A 19,897-nucleotide genomic window follows, 5' to 3' on the forward strand; every position below is an offset into this window, starting at 1 on the left:
GTCTGAATCATCTGCTGGATAGCCAATAAGAAAGGAATTGCCTCAGGAACCCATGGTTTCACCAATTTCCATCATGCAATTCAGAAAATCAATGACAAATACAGGAAAATATTCCAGCTTACATCACCCTTGACACTCTAAAAGCGACACTGTTGCCAAGCAACCTCCCCAGAATGCCTTACGTCTACCAGCATAAATCCAAAGGGCCCCAGAGGACCGTGTATATTCAGGGTGTAAAAAAAAATGACTGCACTGCTTGCGCACACTACCAGAATTGACGATGAACAACCTGGCTGCGCTCGATCAAGCAGAGCACAGCGCTTGCTACGCGACACACCCTACCTCTGGCCACTCAGTGTAGACCCAAGGAACATCAGAAGCTCACTCCTCACAGCCTCGCTGAAGCCCAGGTAATGGAGAGCACATTACGGGGGACATTGGAAATCCTCTAACAGAAAACAAAAATAGGGTTGCACAATTATTAACTGCCCTCAAAATAAAACAAGGCCCAAGTATGCTTTAGCAATAACTGTACCTTGTGGAATATGAGTCAGCTACTGCACAACCTCTTTCCCATTTGCCTGCAATAACTTGATTTTCACTCGAAAATGTCACTGCAGAAACAAAAAAAACAGGTGGAGCTCTGGGTGCACTTCCTTTTTATAGTGCATGGAGGAAGAGGAAGTTGGCCATATTGGAGGGATGGAAACTAGTTTACTAACATTTTAGTGGAAGTTTCAGTAGGGAGACTAAAGCTCATCATGTTTTTACTGCGGCGAGGGAGACGGACGAGGAGGTAAGAGTGGTGGTCCTTCCTGTGGCATAACTAAATGAAGAGTCTATATAGAGATTAATGGCATAGTGCATTCTAAGGCTTTTCCTCTGATGCCCTTTTGGATTAGTCTGTTAATGTAAGTGGTGTGATTGATGAGGTGAAAAGCACCAAACAGGTTCAGAAGTATAACTACAGGTTTCTGTCCATAGTTGTCTCCAGCTCGTCACAGACCTCAACCACTGAGCACTGAGGTCCTAGATTGGGGGGGGGGTTGTTTTCTGAATTGCCAAGGATCTGCCTTAGCATTTGGTCTAGAGTTTCCTGAGACAGAGGGGTCCAGCACCACGTTTTCTAAAGAGCTTTTTAATGTAGAAAGTAAATCACAAATAATTAGGTGAATAATGATCCCCATTCTATTCATTTGCACCTTGGCAGGGGCGACCTTAGGCATGTGCAAGCTGTGCACCTGCACAGGGCCACCAAACCCCAGGGGCCACCACGCCAATATATATCCTTAATATAATAATCCTCAGAGGATGGATACATATTTGTGTATTGTGGCCCCTGGCAGGGATTTGGTGGACGCCGTCTCTGTTCCACTTCCAAACACACTGACCCCCCCATTTCACTAGCCTCTGCGCTCCGCCCCGCCCGGACCCCCTCTTCCGGGGCCCCTTACCTATGCTCCCTGCCCAGGGCCGCCATGAGCCTAGAGCCGCCCTGACCTTGGACTTTGTGAAACAGCAAACCAGGTGAAAACATATAGAATGCAAAGATATCAGTAGTTGTATCTCCAGAAATGAACACTTTTACATGCGATTCAAGCCCCCAGTACTCTGAAATAGTGGTTTCCGATTTAATGTAATGTGTTGAAGCCCATCCACGAATATAGATAGTCACTATTTTTGTATGACTTTCAAGAAGTATGTCTTTGGTAGAACAGTTCTTTAACAAGTAAATGTAATTACTCAGTGTTGTGGCTGGAAGGAGAGCCTAGAGATTACCCAAAGCCTCCCGCTGAAGAGGCAAGTGTTGCCTCATGGTGTGAGCACGGGGCAGCAGCTTGTTGACAGACTCTCATCAACGCAACCCTCAAGCCTCTGAAATATTACTATGAGTAACAAAATTATTGACTTTCTAGGTACATTGATGAGCTGCTGAGCTGTTGCTTACTGTTTTCTTACACATTTTCTCAACGAAAAATTGATAAAAGGACTTTGATTTCATGAACCTTTAAAGTAGCAATAGATAGATCCTGTGGCGAAGCAAGATCAGGTGGTACCCGGTGTGGAAAATTTCTTGTTACCCCTGGCTTGACAAAACGGCAAAAATATGTGTTTAAAACCACCCACTGCACCTCCCTCCCTACGCCACTGGATAGACCATGCCATTTGAATGAAGAAATCTTGATCGAGGCAGTACGGCAAAGCTCTTGAAATGTCTGACACTAAGTGGATGTCATTGTGTTTGGTTTCAGTGCTGACTGGTGGACCACTGCCCGGAGTCTACCGGCTGAGGCAAATGCACATCCACTGGGGATCAGCTGACGGCCAGGGCTCGGAGCACACGGTGGACGGACGGACACACTCCGCAGAGGTACAGCCCAGTTTTACAATAAGGAGCAGAGTGCAGATAATATGCCCTTGAGAATTCCCATAGAAGGCTATGTTCTGGGGTGAACATGGGCTTCTATTGGAATTCTCAAGGGCATATTATCAAGCCCATTATCGCCGCTGTAGCAGCAGTTTCCTGCTGCTAAAGCAGCGATAATTTTAACGCCTTTCTTGATAATATGCCCCTCAGTGTGGTGCAGTGTGTATATATGTGGTTTCCTGTGACAAACAGCGGATTCCTGGCGGAATATTACATTAAGGGTATCCACTTCTGAATGCATCATTTTAGGAGGATTCTGAGTAAACATAAACAAGGCAATTTACTAGACTCTGTTTCAAGCAATATTGGCGCAATCGAGTTGCATCAGTTTGCCTACTGTGAAACGTTTCTCATATCTGGTTATGATCCAGCAGCAATCAAAGTAGAAATCACCACTAGAAACACGTATGTTCTCAGCAATATTGCATTTTAGGTGGTGCTGCTCGCCCCCAACATTGACGAATAACATAGAGGAAAGGGCTTGGCGACTGATTTTACCACACAGTATTCCATGTAGTGTACTGGTGTGACCATGATAATAGCCACAGGAATATGCATGGCTAAAAACCTGGGACTAAGCACTATCACAGTGGAGCATGTTATTGAAAATGTGCGTGGCCCCATTGTGAACTCACAGTAGCACTCAGTATGAGGTAGTTTTTGTGCACAAGACAAGGGGGTCAAAAAAGGGTTTTGCCATTTCTCAGCTTGCTGGGATATTTAAAGTGAATGTGAGTTTGACAAGAAGCATTACTGGTGCTGAGTGGGAACAGCCGGATTTCAGATCTGGCAGCAGTTCTTGGGCTGGAACCATGTTCCCAAGCGGCACCAGCAACACCCCCCCCCACCCCCGCCCCTCCTGTGTCCCATTGCAGCATCAAAATTCACGTTGCAGCCCCCTCCCACAACAAGACCATGATTACGACCTAGAAGTAAATTTTGATCCTTTAAATTTAATTAACCTAACCCTATAACTAGTGCCCACCGGATTCCAACAGTTCAAACCTGCAGAGGTTTATTGGGGGATACTGTGTAGCAGGCCACCACCCATTAAAGCATAGGTATGGAGGAACAGAACAAAGTATGCTGCTCTTTCTTACATAGACATTCAATACTTACATCATTTAGTCCTCTGATAATTCACTAAATATTAACCCACAAACTACTTTTCTACTTCCCGGAAGTTTTTTGCACTGTGTGCAAACCAACCCCAACTCTATCAAAAATACAATAAAAGTGCCATAGGTCTTCTATTTTTATCAAAATACTGTTCATTTGATATCCTTATTGAACAATTAATGTTATGCGACACATCAAGGAGCAAAAATGTGTTTTGTTTCTTGATAACACATCTGCTCACACTCTGGCATATCCATGCTTTCCTTTCATACATCATAAATACATAGGGCCTCATTTATGAGGCTGTGCGCCACTTTTAGGCCGCCGGTGCGTCACTTTTTGTGATGCACCAGCAGCGTAAAAAATGCGACTTATTGCGCCATATTTACAAAGTGACGCATCTATGTAGATGCGTTACTTGGTAAACCCCTGCGCTACATTATACCTACGTCAGGTATAATGTATACAGGGGGGGGCGTTCTGATGCGAGAAAGGGTCATAGAAGTGACGCAGTGAAATCTATAAGATTTCACTGCACCACTTCTAAGACACAAATGCGTCAATTTCTTACGCCTGCCTCTCAGCAGGTGTAAGACTGACGCAGGCCCTTTCACATGGGGCTTGTCCCATGTGAAAGAACACATTGCTGGAGTTGCGTCACTTTTGTGACACACTCCAGCAATGCGTCACTTTTGCGCCATACAGATATGTCAGAAATACTGACGTATCTGTAACTCCTTGCACCATGATGCATCATACTGTAAATATGACGTATCATTGGTGTCGCAAGGAGGGCGCAGTGAAAAGTGACGCATCGCTGTTTTCACGCAGCGATGCATCACTTTTCATAAATGAGGCCCATATTGTCCTCCAAGTTAGACAACTAAGTAGTACCAAACTAAATTAGGTTATCTAATAGCTATAGTCTACGGATGAGCTAGTTCTAAAAATCCATGATGGTGCTTTCCCGTGAGGTCGTATTTCTTGTATTCAACTTCTTCAGGAGATTCGCGGATAATAACATTTAAAATGGAAAGAAAGGGCTGTTGCCGAGTGGATTTATAATCCAAATATCGAACATTAATCATATATTCTTTTAGCTTCAAAATGTTTATTATTTAAAATTCTTACATTTAAAAATTATACAATATTTATTACATATATCATTTGAAGCAACTGTGCACAGATCATTTACATCCTATCACCAGGGCAGAACTCCCTTTTAACACCCAAACTAAACTGTCGTTAAATGCCTCTTAACACACTGATTCATGAGATTCTCATAATCTAGCATCTGTTAGTGAGTATATTATGTGCTCACCCTCACCCAATGAAAAGGAGACAGAACAAACAATTGCTGGTAATCTGTCTGAATGACCACCCTCTACTTCCAAGTAGGGGAATCAATGTTTCAACTAATCACTTGTAAGGAGTAACTCTATGTTTAACTCTCCATCATCCAGACCTATAACTCAAAACAGGGACGGACCACACAATTGCACATTTTGGACACTAATGACTTATATCTTTCCTGGAGTGCTTGAATTATGTCCTTTTATGACATATTAATTACTACTAGTCTCGATATACAATGGAAGCATGATCACAAAATGATAACTAAGGGCCTGATTCACTAAGGTAAACATACGCTTTTCTGTAAGTTTACAATTGTTTGCTATTCTTGAAGTTATTTTATTAGTAGCATCTTTAGGACAGTCCTATATTTTTATGTGTGGAGATTCCACAGCCATCAAGATACTACTAACAAATAAAATACCTTGGTGAATAGCAAACAATCAGAAAAGTGTCAGTTTACCTTTGTGAATAAGGCCCACAGTCTTGATTATGGAGTGTTTTACATTGAAAGAGACCTTAATACAGCTTATAAGGTCATTTATTTACCCTTCACAAAGTAGCTAAAAGTTGAAATGGTGAATGTGACTGTGTACCTTGAAGACGCTGACCTCTGCATGCATGACGAATATCTCATAAAAATACGTAAATATTACTGCTTTACTCAAAATCTCCCAATCCTCAGTACGTTATTAATTCAACACATTTTCAATTAGAAAAAGAGGTGCCTTTACATCTTTGGACTTCAAATCCCATTAGCAAACTGCAATCATACATTATATAGGCACTACTTCTCATTTGTAGTTTCTTAAAGTGCAGGCACCATTTTTTAATGGTTCCCTAATACAAATCCCCTTCCAGCCATATTCCATGGTCTCGAGTTACAATATTTAAGCAAAGAATGTTGTTTATACTACGATAAGCAATAATTACAATTGGTGTGAATGGTTATTCTTAGTACTAGGCTTTCGTCCCTAATTTTAGGAACTTAAGGCTATTCTGATAGACAACACATATTCATAAACCATAATGTTATATATAACTAACTAGCCTTTCTCTCAGTATAAAGTTGTTAAGGATGAGAAGAAAATCAATTTATCCATATTTCAAATAGATAATTATGAGGCTTTCTTGAATAGATGTCAGATATTTATAAGACAACCTCCATCAATTGCTACATGTCTCCTTACAAATATATTATTCTGTTCATGAGTTTAAAAAGGAAGTTGAGATTCTCATATAACACATATATTTCCCATTGGCTAGAACTTGAAAGTATCTGGTACTTAAAAGTGAATTACATCTTTACATTATTAAAATGATAAAAATATTTTCAGATGTTTTTTATACTAACCGCATCAGGAAATCAGATACTTAATGGTGAGTCAATTCTCCCCCATTATATGGTCCTTCAGACATTTTCCAAAGTTTGTAATTGGAAAATCCAGTATTGATCACTTGTTTTTCTCTTTCCATTTATCTTTAACTTTACTTCTCGATCACCTGAATGTTTCTAAAATCACCCATTTTAGGTCATATTCTGAATGACTCCACTAAAGTTTTCCTCCTTATGCTCTCCCTGTGCTTCACCCAGCACACAGACATCAACATTCCATGCTTCATCACATTCTGACAGCAATAATACTGAAGACTTTACAGCATGCTGGCTCAGCACATGCATACACAGATTCATCACATCCCTGTCGTCTGCCCACATACAGTCACCCCTGTCTTCCATACTGTCATACATACTTCTTAGTTTCCATAGGGAAATAATCTTCCTACTGGAGTTAGTCAAAAACATATTTTTTGTTTCTCCCTCTGTTCTTTATCTGTATATGTATAAACTGTTTGATCTCTTATATTTCTTTTCCTTCTTATCACGAAAAGTATTTTATCCAAATAATGTTTATGCTTACATCTAATCCTTATTTATTAGATACTTGAACTTATTTGTCTTGCATAAATACGTTATAATGCAGATTGTTCTCTTAATCTCTATATTTATTTATTTTTCAAAGAGTCTCCCATTTGTCCACCATGAGTACGTTCTAACATAGACATTCCTCTCACTTTATTACTTCTCCTCTTTTTACTGAAAAGGTGTTGGAAAATAGCCCTCTCTGTAGGGTCACCCCCAAACCTTTTGTCTTCCTCCTCCACTTTTCTGTCCTTGTTTGTGTTGGCCTTGTAACTCTGATCACTTTACTACTGCTAACCAGTGCTAGAGTGCATGAGCTCTCTCCATGAACATGGTAATATGGGCTCATACCCAATTAGCATATTTAGTTTACTTATAAGCCCCTAATAAAGTGCACTACATGTTCCTATGGTCTTTAAAATGAATGCAACTAGTGGGCCTGTAGCACTGCTTGTGTCACCCACCTAAGTAGCCCTCTAATCATGTCTCAGGCTTGCCGTTGCAGAGCCTATGTGTGCAGTTTACACTGCCATTTTAATATGGCAAAATACATCTTTTGCCAGACCCAAACTTTTCTATTTAATACATATAACTTCACCCCTAGTATAGGCCCTGGACAGCCCAGAGGACAGAGTGCAATGTATTTAAAAAGCAAGAAATGTACTTTTAAGTTTTACATGTTTTGGTAGTGAAAAACTCCCGAAGTCATTTTTCACAACTGCAAGGCCTATCTCTCCCAAAGAATAACATTGGGAATACCTTATTACATTTTGTGAGTGTAATTTCCAATTGGGAAGAGATAAAACCCCTAAGTCTGGTGTCTCTAGAATCATAATTTAAAACCCTAACTTATCGGGAAGTAAGTAGGATTTTAAATAGGATTTCTGAAGATCCCACTTTTAGAAAATAGGCATTTTCGTACTTGAGCCATTTGGTGCCTGCTGCCTGTCCCTGATCACATGTTTGGGGTGGGCAACAGCTGGGCTTTGGGTATTCCTCCTCGACAGCCACACATAATGGGAGCCTAGGTGTGACTTGATGGGCCATCCTGGCAGGATGGGAGGGAAGAGCTAGACCCTGCTTCACTTACACTTGAATAGGCTATGTCCTGTCCCTACACACAGGCCTGCAAACCACTCTGCAGTGAGTCTGGCACCAGGGCAGGAAGGACAGGGACTATGAGCACTTCAGAATCCTGTCTTTGAAGTCACCCCCATTTCAAAGGCCCAACTGGGTATACGTACTGGACATCTTACATCACCACTTCAATACACCTCTAGACCTGCGGATACTCTGCCAGGAAGATGGACTGCTGTGCTGCTGAATGGACTTCCACTCTGGTAGACTGCCATTCTGAAGGAGCTGCTGCCTTGCTGTGCTGACCTCTTGCCGGGAGAGGAGAAACTGGACCTGAGACCCACATTGGACCCAGGACTCGAGATGGACTTAAAGGGCTAGTCTGCTAGCCTCCTGATTTGAGCCTCAGGGACCTAACAGGCACCACACAGCTCCTGGACTCACAGCAAGTTCATCTCTTTGCATCGCAAGCATCATCTGCCGTCATGAATCGCCACCATAAGGCTCCAGGCCTTCCCCCAATGACACCTGGCCTGGTCTTCGCACCCCACTGACCATCACCAGTGATGCTCTCCTTGCTCCTGGCAAACTTCTCCCCCATGAATGGGACTCTTGGCACAAAACTTGAGAAGGTAAAATTTCAGCTGGACTACTCTGGGACTGTATCCGACCAACGCTCCCTCCCAGTCATTCTGAACTTTTGGATTTGACCAGATCCAATGGGACCACGTATCCCTGGCTAACACTTTATGCTTTTAAGCTCTATTTTACAGTTTGTTCTATTAAAAACTCATAACTCGGGTTTACATTTTGGCCATTTTGGCCTTGTTTTATTTATAAAATTAAGCTCTAATTTTCTGAGTTTGGATTTTTTTATGTGTAGTGTTTTTAATGTTTAGCTGCTTGAAGTGTAGCACAAATACTTTACATTTTACTTCTAAAGTTAGGCCTGACTGCTCTGTGCCAGGCTACCATAGGATGAGTACATGTTAAATTAGGGTGTGCTTGTGCCTTAACCTGACTACGGCTGTGTTTATTGCTTGACCAGGGCTTATATCGCAGTCAATCAGAAATCCAATTTCTAACAGAAGGTCTCTTTGAAATTAAATGTTATCTCCTGCGCTATCCAAATAATGTATGTATACATCATAAGAAGGTGTTGCTAGGATGTCCTTACGATGTATAAATATGTCATTGTTTCATTGCTGCCTGAGGGTAGCACCTTTATTTTCTTAATGTTTTTGTCCCCTGATGAGGCACACACGCCTTTTATTCCTGAAGGGGTGGGAGGAAGGTGTTTGCTGGTGCCTGAACCTTTCTGTGCACCAAAAAAACTCCCTAAGGAGGTAGCCTCTGTGCTCACTTCCAGGCACCTTCATTATGTTGCTTGGATATGAAATTACCTTAATGAAATGAGAAAGACATGAACAAGTTGGTTTAATTAAACGCTGCAGCTGGGAGAGTCTTAAAAGAATGTATCTGAGGAAAGTCTCATGCGTTTATCTTTGGTATAAGAGATACCCCACCTGGGACCTGTTATTTGATAGCCATGGGTGGAGGTGGCAGGGCCTGTCTGACCATGTATCTCTGGCTTCAGGCTGATGGGAAGGTCACCTTGGGTAAAGCCAACATCAATGGTATGAGTTCACTGGAACTCCTAAAAATAATATGGCAGTTACTGGTGTAACTTTTATTGACATTCACAATAGCTTGTGTACAGTTGTCATTGGTATTGTTTTTACTGATATTGACATGGTTATGCATCCCCAGATCATGACATAGAATGACATCGCTTTTACTGGTAACACCATTGTCTTTTGTACATGGGTTATGGCATTTATTGACATTGCTACTGACGGTATCATCACTGTTGTGTGTCCATAGATTATGACATATTTTGATATTGTACTTATGAGCATTATCATTTTCATATGGGCACAGGTAATGGCAAATGTTGGCATTGCATGTATTGGTGTTGTTGCTGTCAGGGTTGCACACATCATCATACTCATTGACATCGCATTTACCCATTCCAACAATTATTATGCATGTAACATCACAAGTTAACTCCCATGCATATTGGATGGGCCTGCATAGGATTCCATAGCACTCTCCTATGTGAGCAGATGCTGGCAGTCATCAGGGCCTTTGTAGGAGAACTGGTGAGGTATGGATACAGTGAATTGAGAACAGGTCTTATTAGCAGGTCCTATCCTTAATTTCTCCTCCTTTAATTTCCATGATAATTGGGGCAAAACTTTAAAGAAGGCTTGCAGTGTCTGGCTTTGTGACCACCATGAAAAGTGTGGTGGTGAGGAAATAAAGGGCCCTTCAGGGGCTCCTTGTGCCTCTGCGCCATGGGGTGCATGCAGGGGGCGGGGGCAAATGTAGTGCCCCTCTGTCTGTGTGCATCCCCAGTTCCTGCAGGGCATGGACTTCATAGTCCATGCCCTGCAGGAACTGCCTTTGACGCTCCCATTGTAGTGCCTTTTTCGAAGGCACCAACATGGGGCAGCTAAAAAACTACCTACCAGAGTACAGAAAAGTCGTACTCTGGTGGGCGGTTTTTAATGGCTTTGGTGGTCTCTGAGCGGTTGGAAGTGTGGCGGCCCCGCTCAGAGACAGCCAAATTTATAATAAGGCCCTTATCCTTCTTGTTGTTTGAATTTTCCATTTCAATGTCATATCCTGGTGATATTTGCTAACCAATTGGAGATGAATGCCGGTATTCCTTGGTAAACTCACCACTTGGAAGCTCTTAACTAATGTCTGAAGATTAGCAACACTAAAGTTACATTAAGGGAAACTCAATTACGTTTTCCTCAGAAAATCATGTGCTACTGGACTGTCATAGTCATTTATGTGTTTCTCTTCTCAAAGGTCATCTAGTTAGTTTGCTTGCCCATTCCAACTCTTGATAAGGGCGCCACATCCAATGACAACATTAGCATTATAAATAAGCTCGACCCAAATCTTTGGAGACTGGTAAAATAAAGTATCATTGGCTCTCACTAAACAGAATATTGTATTACTGTGGATTATTCATTGCAGAAACTTGCATTAATTGATGCTCAAATTGAAAAGCTGTTAAAGTAGACATTAGGCAAATTAACAGTCATCTTAGGTACAGTAGTAAACACATGGAGGTGATCGTATAAAATCTCAGATTAATGGTGTTGATAATTTGATATTCTTCTTGTAGGGCAGGGCGGTGTTTTCCTATTGGTTGTGATCATTAAACCAGGTCACAGAACGCAACGTTGATGGAGATGATGGGAGTGTCGATTATTCACTGAAATCCGCTTTCCACGAGGAGGCAAGATGGCGGCGGCTCCCTAGACCGCTGTGAGACACCCTCTGCCCAGTGCCTGGGAAAACCGAAAGGGCTATCTCCTTTTTATGAGAATGACATGAGAATGACCTATATCCGCGTTGGTGGCAGAAAGATATAATGAATGAATGAACTCATATATCCGGGAGGAAAGAAGTAATATGCGTGGAGCTTACCTGGCATCTGATTCTCCTTCTATAGCAGACCGGCCTCATCCATCTCTGCACCTGGTGGCCTCGGTGCTCGGTTACGCGCTGCTGAGGCTTCTCTCCTGGCACCGTCTTCCAAATGCTCCAAGCGCTCTGAGCGAAGGCAGTGAGGCACAGAGAGGTACAGAGAGTCCCTCCATCCGGACCGGCGCCTGTATCCCTGCAAAGATGGCACCAAAAAATGCCGCATCGGGTACTGCTGCCTCCAAAGCCCGAGCGGCTAAACAGGCTATCCGGGAACAGAAGCTTGCGGCAAGGCGCGCCTGCGGCTCTGTATCGGAGGAAGGAGCCTGCCCTGAACAGCAACCGCACAAGAGAGATCGAGGTCAGTCCAAGTTGGCAAAGACTCCCGTTACACCGGGGCCCGGGCCAGGGCCGTCTGTGGTGGACCTGTTGCGAAAACTACCCGCCGGAGCAGCTGTTTCTTCCTCCCCTGTTCACCACGCAAAGAGCGGGACGGTGATTGCTGCCGCTCCCGCAGTTCCCGCCGGCCCTGATTCGCTGCTCTCTCCCCAGGCAGTGTTTGCTTTGGAGCCCGGTACAGTGGTTCCCATTGAAGTCCCTGAGGCTTCACAACGCTCAAAACCGACGGAGGCAGCAGAGGCCAGAAAATCGGCAGATCCGACCCCTTCTGAGGCGACTGAGGCTGAAGAGGCTGAAGAGGCAGCTGATACCACCGCACAGCGACAATCAGATACACAGGCCCAAATGGATGGGGGGCCACCTGGCACAGAGGCAATGCCACTAATACCATTAAAATCCACAATGCAAATAGCACCTACATCAGCGGGGCTGGTATCTTCTCAGCAAGGGTTGGCATCGATTCGTAAGGAGGTAAGGCCTGCATCCACACCAGTACCTCAACCAACACAGGCTACGCACACCCTCCACAGTGATGTTCCTTCTGTTTCTTCTGTCGAGCCTGTCGAGCCTAACTCTCTTGAATCAGTTCCAGTTCCAGTGCATCCCCAGGCATGCACAACCCCCCTCGAGACAGTTACGTCCAGCTTGGGTAAGGAGACTACCATCGCTCGGCAGCATCTAAATGATGGGCAGTGTTCAACTGACTTCAAATTGGGGTCAGGCTTAGTGTCAGATACAGACAAGGAACCATCAGAGTTTTTTACCATCTCTGAAGGTGCGGAGGAGTCTATACTGCTTCAGGACCAAGACATCGACTCAGACTCCTACTCTCTCTCTGATCCCCAATCTGACTCAGAAATCTGTACAAACACGGATGCAAGCTCACAAGATAGTGATCCGGACGTAGTTATGGGCAGACACAGGAGGCACACAGTGCTAAAAAAGAAAAAAGGCCACCTTGGTGTTAGTGGTCGCCCTAGGGCCCAATCTCCTCATACTAGCATGCAGGATCCTCCCTCCAGACCCCATAGCGATAGTTCCCCTTTTTTTGATCAGCAAAATGCCACCTTGACATCTGTCATGGACACAGTGCTTCAGGCAATTGCCTCCCATAGGGAACAGACGTCAAAAGATGGGCGCAGGGCTCAACAAGCGCTTCATAAAGTCCAGGGAGTTGTACGCAAACTCTCTAAATCAGTGGCTGCATCAAATGCAAGAATGACCGACATGGAGGACCGCATAGTGGTAAATGAGGCTGAAGCCACTGCTGTAAAGGAACAAGTAGGTGCTCATGATGCTGAATTAAAAGACGTCAGGTGGAAACTGGAGGAAATGGAAAATCGCATGCGACGCAACAACCTCCGAGTACTTGGTGTTCCGGAAAAAATTGAGGGTGAAAATGTGCGTATGTTTGTAATCCAGCTTTTCAAGGATACGCTCCCTGAACTTTCCACCTGGAACTGGGAGCTAGAGGTGCAACGCGCCCACAGAACCCCATTTACTTTAAGGGCCACAAAGGAACAGTCTAAATATCCAAGGGCTATCTTAGTGTACTTTGGAAATTTCCTCCTCCGCCAAGCTATTGCCGAGAAAGCAAGACCAGATGCTCATCGGACAAGAGGTGAAATTTCCTATTTTGTTAGACCCGACTTCTGCCACACCACGGTGGAGCGGAGGTGGCGGCTTCGTCAACTGATTAAGCCTTTCTTGGAGAAAAAGGCCCAGGTGTACCTGAATAACCCGGCAACTCTGAAAGTCATCTATAAGGGCCACGCTAAGTTTTTCACTTCAGAAATCAAAGCAAAAGACTTTCTTGACAGCATGAACTAGAGATGTACTTTTTCACTATAACGTTGGGCCTTACTGCCTTAAAAAGAGGGGGGACTAGAGGGAACTAGAGGGAACAAGAGGGAAACAGCACACCTAGTCAAGGCTATGAATTAGATAACGTCTTTGTGAGATAGCCACCAATTAGCTACTAAATATTCTTAAAAAAAAAGAAAAAAAAGAAGAAAAAGGTGGGGAAAAAAAAGGAAATCCCTAGGGTGCTAGCATGTGGGCTATCTAAGTCCTATCTAATTCCTCTAACTAAACGATAACCAAAATATACATAGAACTGATGTTTATCACACTCTCCAGACAGGATTTTTTTAGCTCTCTATATAAAAGTTCTATAATGGGTCACACTGTTTGCTCTCTTAGTTCTCTGGCTCTATTTTACTCACTACTGCTTTTTTTTCTTTCTCTCCTTTTTTTTTTCTATTTTATTCTCATCATGTATTTTCTCCTATATTATGCCCTCTAAAAGGACTTTATAAGATATAAGTCTATATGGGTGACACTGGGCAGCGATGTCTCTCCATCACAACAGACTCTAGCTAGAGTCTAAATGCCTCACTGGGGGAGAGGCGGGGGGAGTGGGGGAGGGCAGTCAAGGGGTGGGAGGGGGAAAGGGGGTGGGGGAAAATGCAAAAAAATGTACAAATTCATTCGCAAAGTAAAGTATATGCAAATATTATTTGTGGATTACAACAAATATGGCAGAGAAACAAGAGACATTATAATTTTTGACGCTAGCTACAGCTCATTTGGTCGATATATGGAAACCAGGTTGAACGTATTTTTTTTTAAATGGGGAGAGTGAGTTTATGTTCATGGAACGTGGCAGGTTTAAACGATAAAAGTAAAAGGGCTCAACTATTCCAACTAACACGCCAGAATCCAGTAGACATACTTTGCCTGCAAGAAACTCATATTGTAACTGCTGATAGGGAATTACTTAAATTACCTGGATATAATCTGCTGGTAGCCACAACCCAATCCTCTAAAACTAGAGGGATAGCTATTTTAGCTAAACCCATTATGGGCCCCCCGACTCGCAGATTAGCGGATAAGAATGGCAGATGGGCGATAGCTCAACTAGAATGCGGTCTTACAATATGCGCAATCTATGGCTCAAATATGGATGATCCCACCATCTTCCAAGAGTTAGAGATAGAACTGGCCTCCTGGACAGGCTCCTTAATTTTTTGTGGGGATTTCAACATAGATATAGGCGTATTCATCAATAACAGTTTCACTCTGAATTATGGATGCTGGAGGACGGGCAGTCCTGGTGCTCCTGGACCTATCCGCAGCCTTTGATACGGTCCACCATGACATTCTATTGGACCGTCTTGAGGGCTGCGGAATCCAAGGAGTCGCATTGACCATGCTGAAATCCTTCCTAGCAGACAGGATACAAGTGGTGGCCATGGGAGATTTTGAATCGAGCCCTTTTACCCTTCCAGGAGGGGTTCCTCAGGGCTCCTCCCTGAGCCCTACCCTATTTAATGTTTATGTTACCTCCCTCGCCCCGGTGATTCGTTCTTTTGGCTTCGAATTAACATCGTATGCAGATGATACTCAAATTGTGGTATCTCTGCTCCCGGGGCGAGAGGAAGGAATTGCGGCCAGATTCCAGGATTGCATGACGGCAGTAAGTTCATGGATGGCTAAGAACTGCCTTAAATTGAATTCCTCTAAAACTGAGGTTCTTCTCTTTGGAAATGTGACCAATCTCTGGACCCCTGACTGGTGGCCTCACGAAATGGGAGCCCTACACATTCCAGCCACTACAGTAAAAAACCTGGGGGTAATTATTGACTCCCAACTCTCCTTTAAAGCACAGGCTAATGCCTTATCATCCTCCATTCACTGGATAATAAAAACTATTAGGAAAATTCTTCCTTTCCTCTCCAGTGATAGCAGGAAAACGGTGGTGACAGCACTTGTGCTGTCTCGCCTTGACTACTGCAATAGCATGTATCTGGAGGCCCAGCAGGGAGTTCTGAACAAATTGCAAACGCTACAAAATGCTGCTGCCCGACTGATTACCGGTCTACCTAAGTTTGCATCGGTAGCTCAGGAATTAAAAAATCTACACTGGCTTCCAATACGGAAACGTATAATGTTTAAGGCTCTTTGTATGGTATTTAAGGCAGTAAATGGAATAGGTCCATCCTTCCTTCAAGAACACCTCCAACTGTACAAACCAGGGCGACAACTAAGATCTGCTAATAAAAGCCTGGTCATGACTAACCGTATTAGGAAAGCCCGTTGGGGAGGCCGTAGCTTCTTCCACGGAGCATCTAACATCTGGAATGAATTGCCTCTCGCCCTAAAACAAAGCAATGATCTCCTGACCTTCAGGAAAAATATCAAAACATGGCTTTTTAACCTCCAGTAACTTTCTTTGCCTCTTGGAGATAATGTATCGTTTCAGCGCCAGGACACCGCCCGGTAACAGCGCGCTCAACAAATGGTAAAAATAAATAAATAAATAAATAAATAAATTATAAAGGACGCAAACCAAAGGTATTTAGCGCACTTAGGCAATTAATGGAAACCCATAACTTACTAGATATGTGGGTTCAGTCAGGCAAAAAGACGGACGGTCATACATTCTTTTCTTACCCCCACAATATATATTCCCGGATCGACTACATCATGTCATCGTTAGAGGGCTTGGTAATGATTGATATGATCAAGTCCCCTAAAACAATTTCGGACCACAATGCGCGCACCTTTGTCTTTGATCTCCCCGAATTGGTTAAACCAAAGTGTAATTGGACCTTTGACAGAAGACTCTTGATTAATCAGGAATTCATAACACATATGAAAAATTGGGCACAGGGCTTTTTCGATTGTAACCGCTTTAGCGCGTCACGAGTAACGGTTTGGGACTGTTTTAAAGCGGCAATAAGGGGAGAAACTATCTCATTTGTCGCCAATAAAAAGAAGCGGGAAGACAATATTAATACACAGCTCATGGAGGAACTTTCTGATCTTGAGACACTCCATGCCACTCAGATAGGCCAGGGGGTCCCAACATCTGAAACCTCTAAAAAAATACTGATATTAAAAAATGAAATTAATAACACCTTGATCCAAAAAGCAGCCGAAACCTATCAAGCTAACAAAAATAAGCTATATGAATCAGGGGAGAATGTAGGCAAACACCTAGCATTACGAACACGCCAAAAACAATCACAAGGCAATATAAAGATGATTGAATATGAAGCCAAGGAATATACATCCAAGCAGGATATCCTAAACATATTTCAAAAATATTATAAGAAATTGTATCATAGCGATCTGACAAATTCGGACTCGGACATCACGTCATTTTTGAACAACTGGCTCCCAGACCAAGACATAAATACTAGGATAGATGACAGGATTAAAATAATACTCGAGAGAGAAATTACCTATTCTGAGGTAGAGATTGCCTTATCCGAACTTTCCAATGGTAAGGCGGCAGGCCCCAACAAAATCCCCCTAGAATTGTATAAAATCCTAGGTAAACAAATAATTCAGTTATTGTTAGATCTCTTTCTCGGAGTGCAGTATCACTCCGCCCCACCAGACTCCTGGAAACTAACGAATATTATAATTTTTCACAAAAAAGGTAAACCATCTCAGCTTCCATCATCTTACAGACCGATATCCCTGATAAACTCTGACTCAAAGCTCTACTCAAAAATACTAGCCAACCGACTGAACGGGGTTATCAAACATCTCGTATCCCCCTGGCAGCACGGATTTATACCCGGAAAGGGCACTACAGATCATACCCGGAGAGCCACTACCCTTTTTGATATCATGGGAACTACGGGGGGCGAGATGGCGATGATTCTCCTCGATGCCGAAAAGGCTTTTGATCGAGTAGCATGGCAGTTTCTCTGGAACATATTAGAACGAAAGAATTTTGGATACAAATTCATCAGAGCCATCAAAGCCTTATATATCGATCCTAGTGCAAAAATCTCTATATGTGGCAATGAGTCAGAGCTTATCAAGGTACATAGAGGTACAAGACAGGGATGCCCATGCTCCCCGATCCTGTTCGCACTATACATAGACCCCCTTATTCAGAAACTACTTTTGACCCCTTTAATACAGCCTATTAAAATAGGGCCATATTCCACCAAAGTCATGGCATATGCGGATGACATTGCCGTTGTAACTAACAACCCCACGGTGGCAATCCTGGAAATCGAATCAATTACCCAGGCATTTGGCACATATTCAGGATATTCGTTAAATAGGGACAAAACCATGGTGTTAGCTACTGATAATATCCATTATGAAAGTGCTCTCAAAGTTGAAGAAGCTACATACTTAGGCATACGCCTTACTACTAAAGTGGAGAGAATTATCCATTTGAACTACACTCCCCTCACTGATAAAATTAAAATAGACCTCAAAAGAATAGACAACTTACATCTATCTATAATTGGGAGGGCTAACTATATTAAAATGAATATCTTCCCGAGGGTCCTCTACCTTTTTAGAGCGATCCCGTTGCTAGCTGGAGATAACTTCATTAAGACTATTGAGTCTGCTATATCTAAATTTATATGGAGCTACGGAAAGATAAGAAGATCCCTCCGCTTAATGTCGCTTCCACAGGATAGAGGGGGACTAGCTATCCCCAATCTAAAATTATACCTCTGGGCAACACTGATGCAATCTATGGATCCCCTGCTTACGGATAAAAAAACTAATACCTATACGCCCCCAGACCTATATATTCCATCGATCTATGAACTTAGTCTCGGTGATAAGTGTAAAGGGCTCTTTTTAAGACAGGTAGAGCCTTCATACTATAAAAAAATCAAATTGAAGACAGTCTTAGACGCATGGGTGGGTTGGAAAGCAATCTCTAAATACCTATCAATTCCCAATTTTACAAGATATACTCCTCTTTGGCATAGTAAGATCATCCCCCCATCCCTTAATGATGCTACCTCGCAGAGGTGGGAACATCTAGGTATCAATACAGTTGGCGACATATTAGGACATAATATCCCTATATCTTTTGAATATTTTCAAGAAAAATATCGTGTTCCTACGCAAGATTTTCTTAAATATTTTCAAATACTGTCATGTATCCGCAATGCTTTTCCAATAATAATACGAGACAGACTCCCACTTCTTGAAGCTATTGGTAAGAAAACGACAAGAATAGGGACTCTGTATCAGATTCTTATGGGTAATCTCCCTGATGATATCGAAAAAACAGAACAATCTTGGGCTGTAAAACTGGCAAATCCTAATGTGGATATCGATCTTTCACTAGCGCTATCTACAAAATACTTTATAGCCTCAAATTTAAGAGCACAATATTATAAAACAGTATACAACCTATACTATACACCCGCAAAATTATTTGGTTGGGGTCTTCGGGCCGACGACAACTGCCCAAGATGCAAACAGCCACTGGCCAATCTACTTCACATGTTCTCAGAATGTTCGGAGTTGAGGCGGTTAAAGACCATGATGTTGGAGTTCTGGGCTCAGGTCTTTGGACGTCAGATAAGGGACTCACTAACTCTCTGTATACTAGGCCACGATGGCTCACTGGGTCATAATAAAGAGGAGCAAGCGGTAGTTTTTCTGGGGTATGCTGTACTTTGTATCATTTTGGCAGCTCGCTGGAAAGACGTAGACCCCCCTACTTTTCATATGTGGCTTAGTCGCTTTCTTGCAATCTATAAACAAGAAATCGCAATATATGCTACTAGGGGGAGAAAAATGAAAGCAATAGGAGCACAGATTTGGGACCCGATTACAAGATGGTACACAAATGAGGTTCGCCAATTAGGTTCTGCCGATGATTAATGGACATCTCTTTTGTTTCTCAGATTCCTGATCGTTTAATCTGCTTATATTTTTCTGTTGTCATTTTTTATTTTTATTTTTCATTTTTTTTCTCTTTCCTCTCTGGTGTTATTATCCCACTTGATATTGTATAAATTGTTCTGTTAATTAAGCTATGTGATCATCTGCTGTACCTACTTCTGTTTCTTTTTGAATCTTATGTATTAACTATGAATTTGTCAATAAAAAAAAAAAAAAATAAATAAAAAATAAACCAGGTCACAAGACATTCATCATTCACGAAATATTTGTTGAGATGTTCAACCTTTCAAGATTTTCTATTCAAAGCTTTAATGCTAGCCTACAACTGCTTACTTTGGCTATGGAAGTCAAAAACTAAATCAAGTTGTGGATGTCTAAATGCAAGAGGTGTTGAGCCTTTCTTAGAAAAA

At 42.6% G+C, this 19,897-nt stretch overlaps 2 protein-coding genes across 2 annotated transcripts in view; both read left to right on the plus strand.

Moving 5' to 3' along the window:
- LOC147724394 (carbonic anhydrase 2-like) overlaps positions 1-19,897 on the plus strand; it is a 161,186-nt gene that overhangs the window by 76,291 nt on the left and 64,998 nt on the right. Inside the window, exon 3 of the mRNA XM_086965954.1 lies at positions 2,253-2,371. Coding sequence (XP_086822080.1) covers positions 2,253-2,371 — 119 coding nt within the window. The remainder of the gene's footprint in view (positions 1-2,252; positions 2,372-19,897) is intronic.
- LOC147724395 (uncharacterized) lies at positions 11,607-13,639 on the plus strand. Its single transcript, XM_086965953.1, has one exon. The coding sequence runs from the start codon at positions 11,607-11,609 to the stop codon at positions 13,629-13,631; it is 2,025 nt and encodes a 674-aa protein (XP_086822079.1). The 3' UTR covers positions 13,632-13,639.

The sequence above is a fragment of the Lissotriton vulgaris genome, chromosome 4_1 (assembly GCF_964263255.1).
Source record: "Lissotriton vulgaris chromosome 4_1, aLisVul1.2, whole genome shotgun sequence".
NCBI lineage: Eukaryota > Metazoa > Chordata > Amphibia > Caudata > Salamandridae > Lissotriton > Lissotriton vulgaris.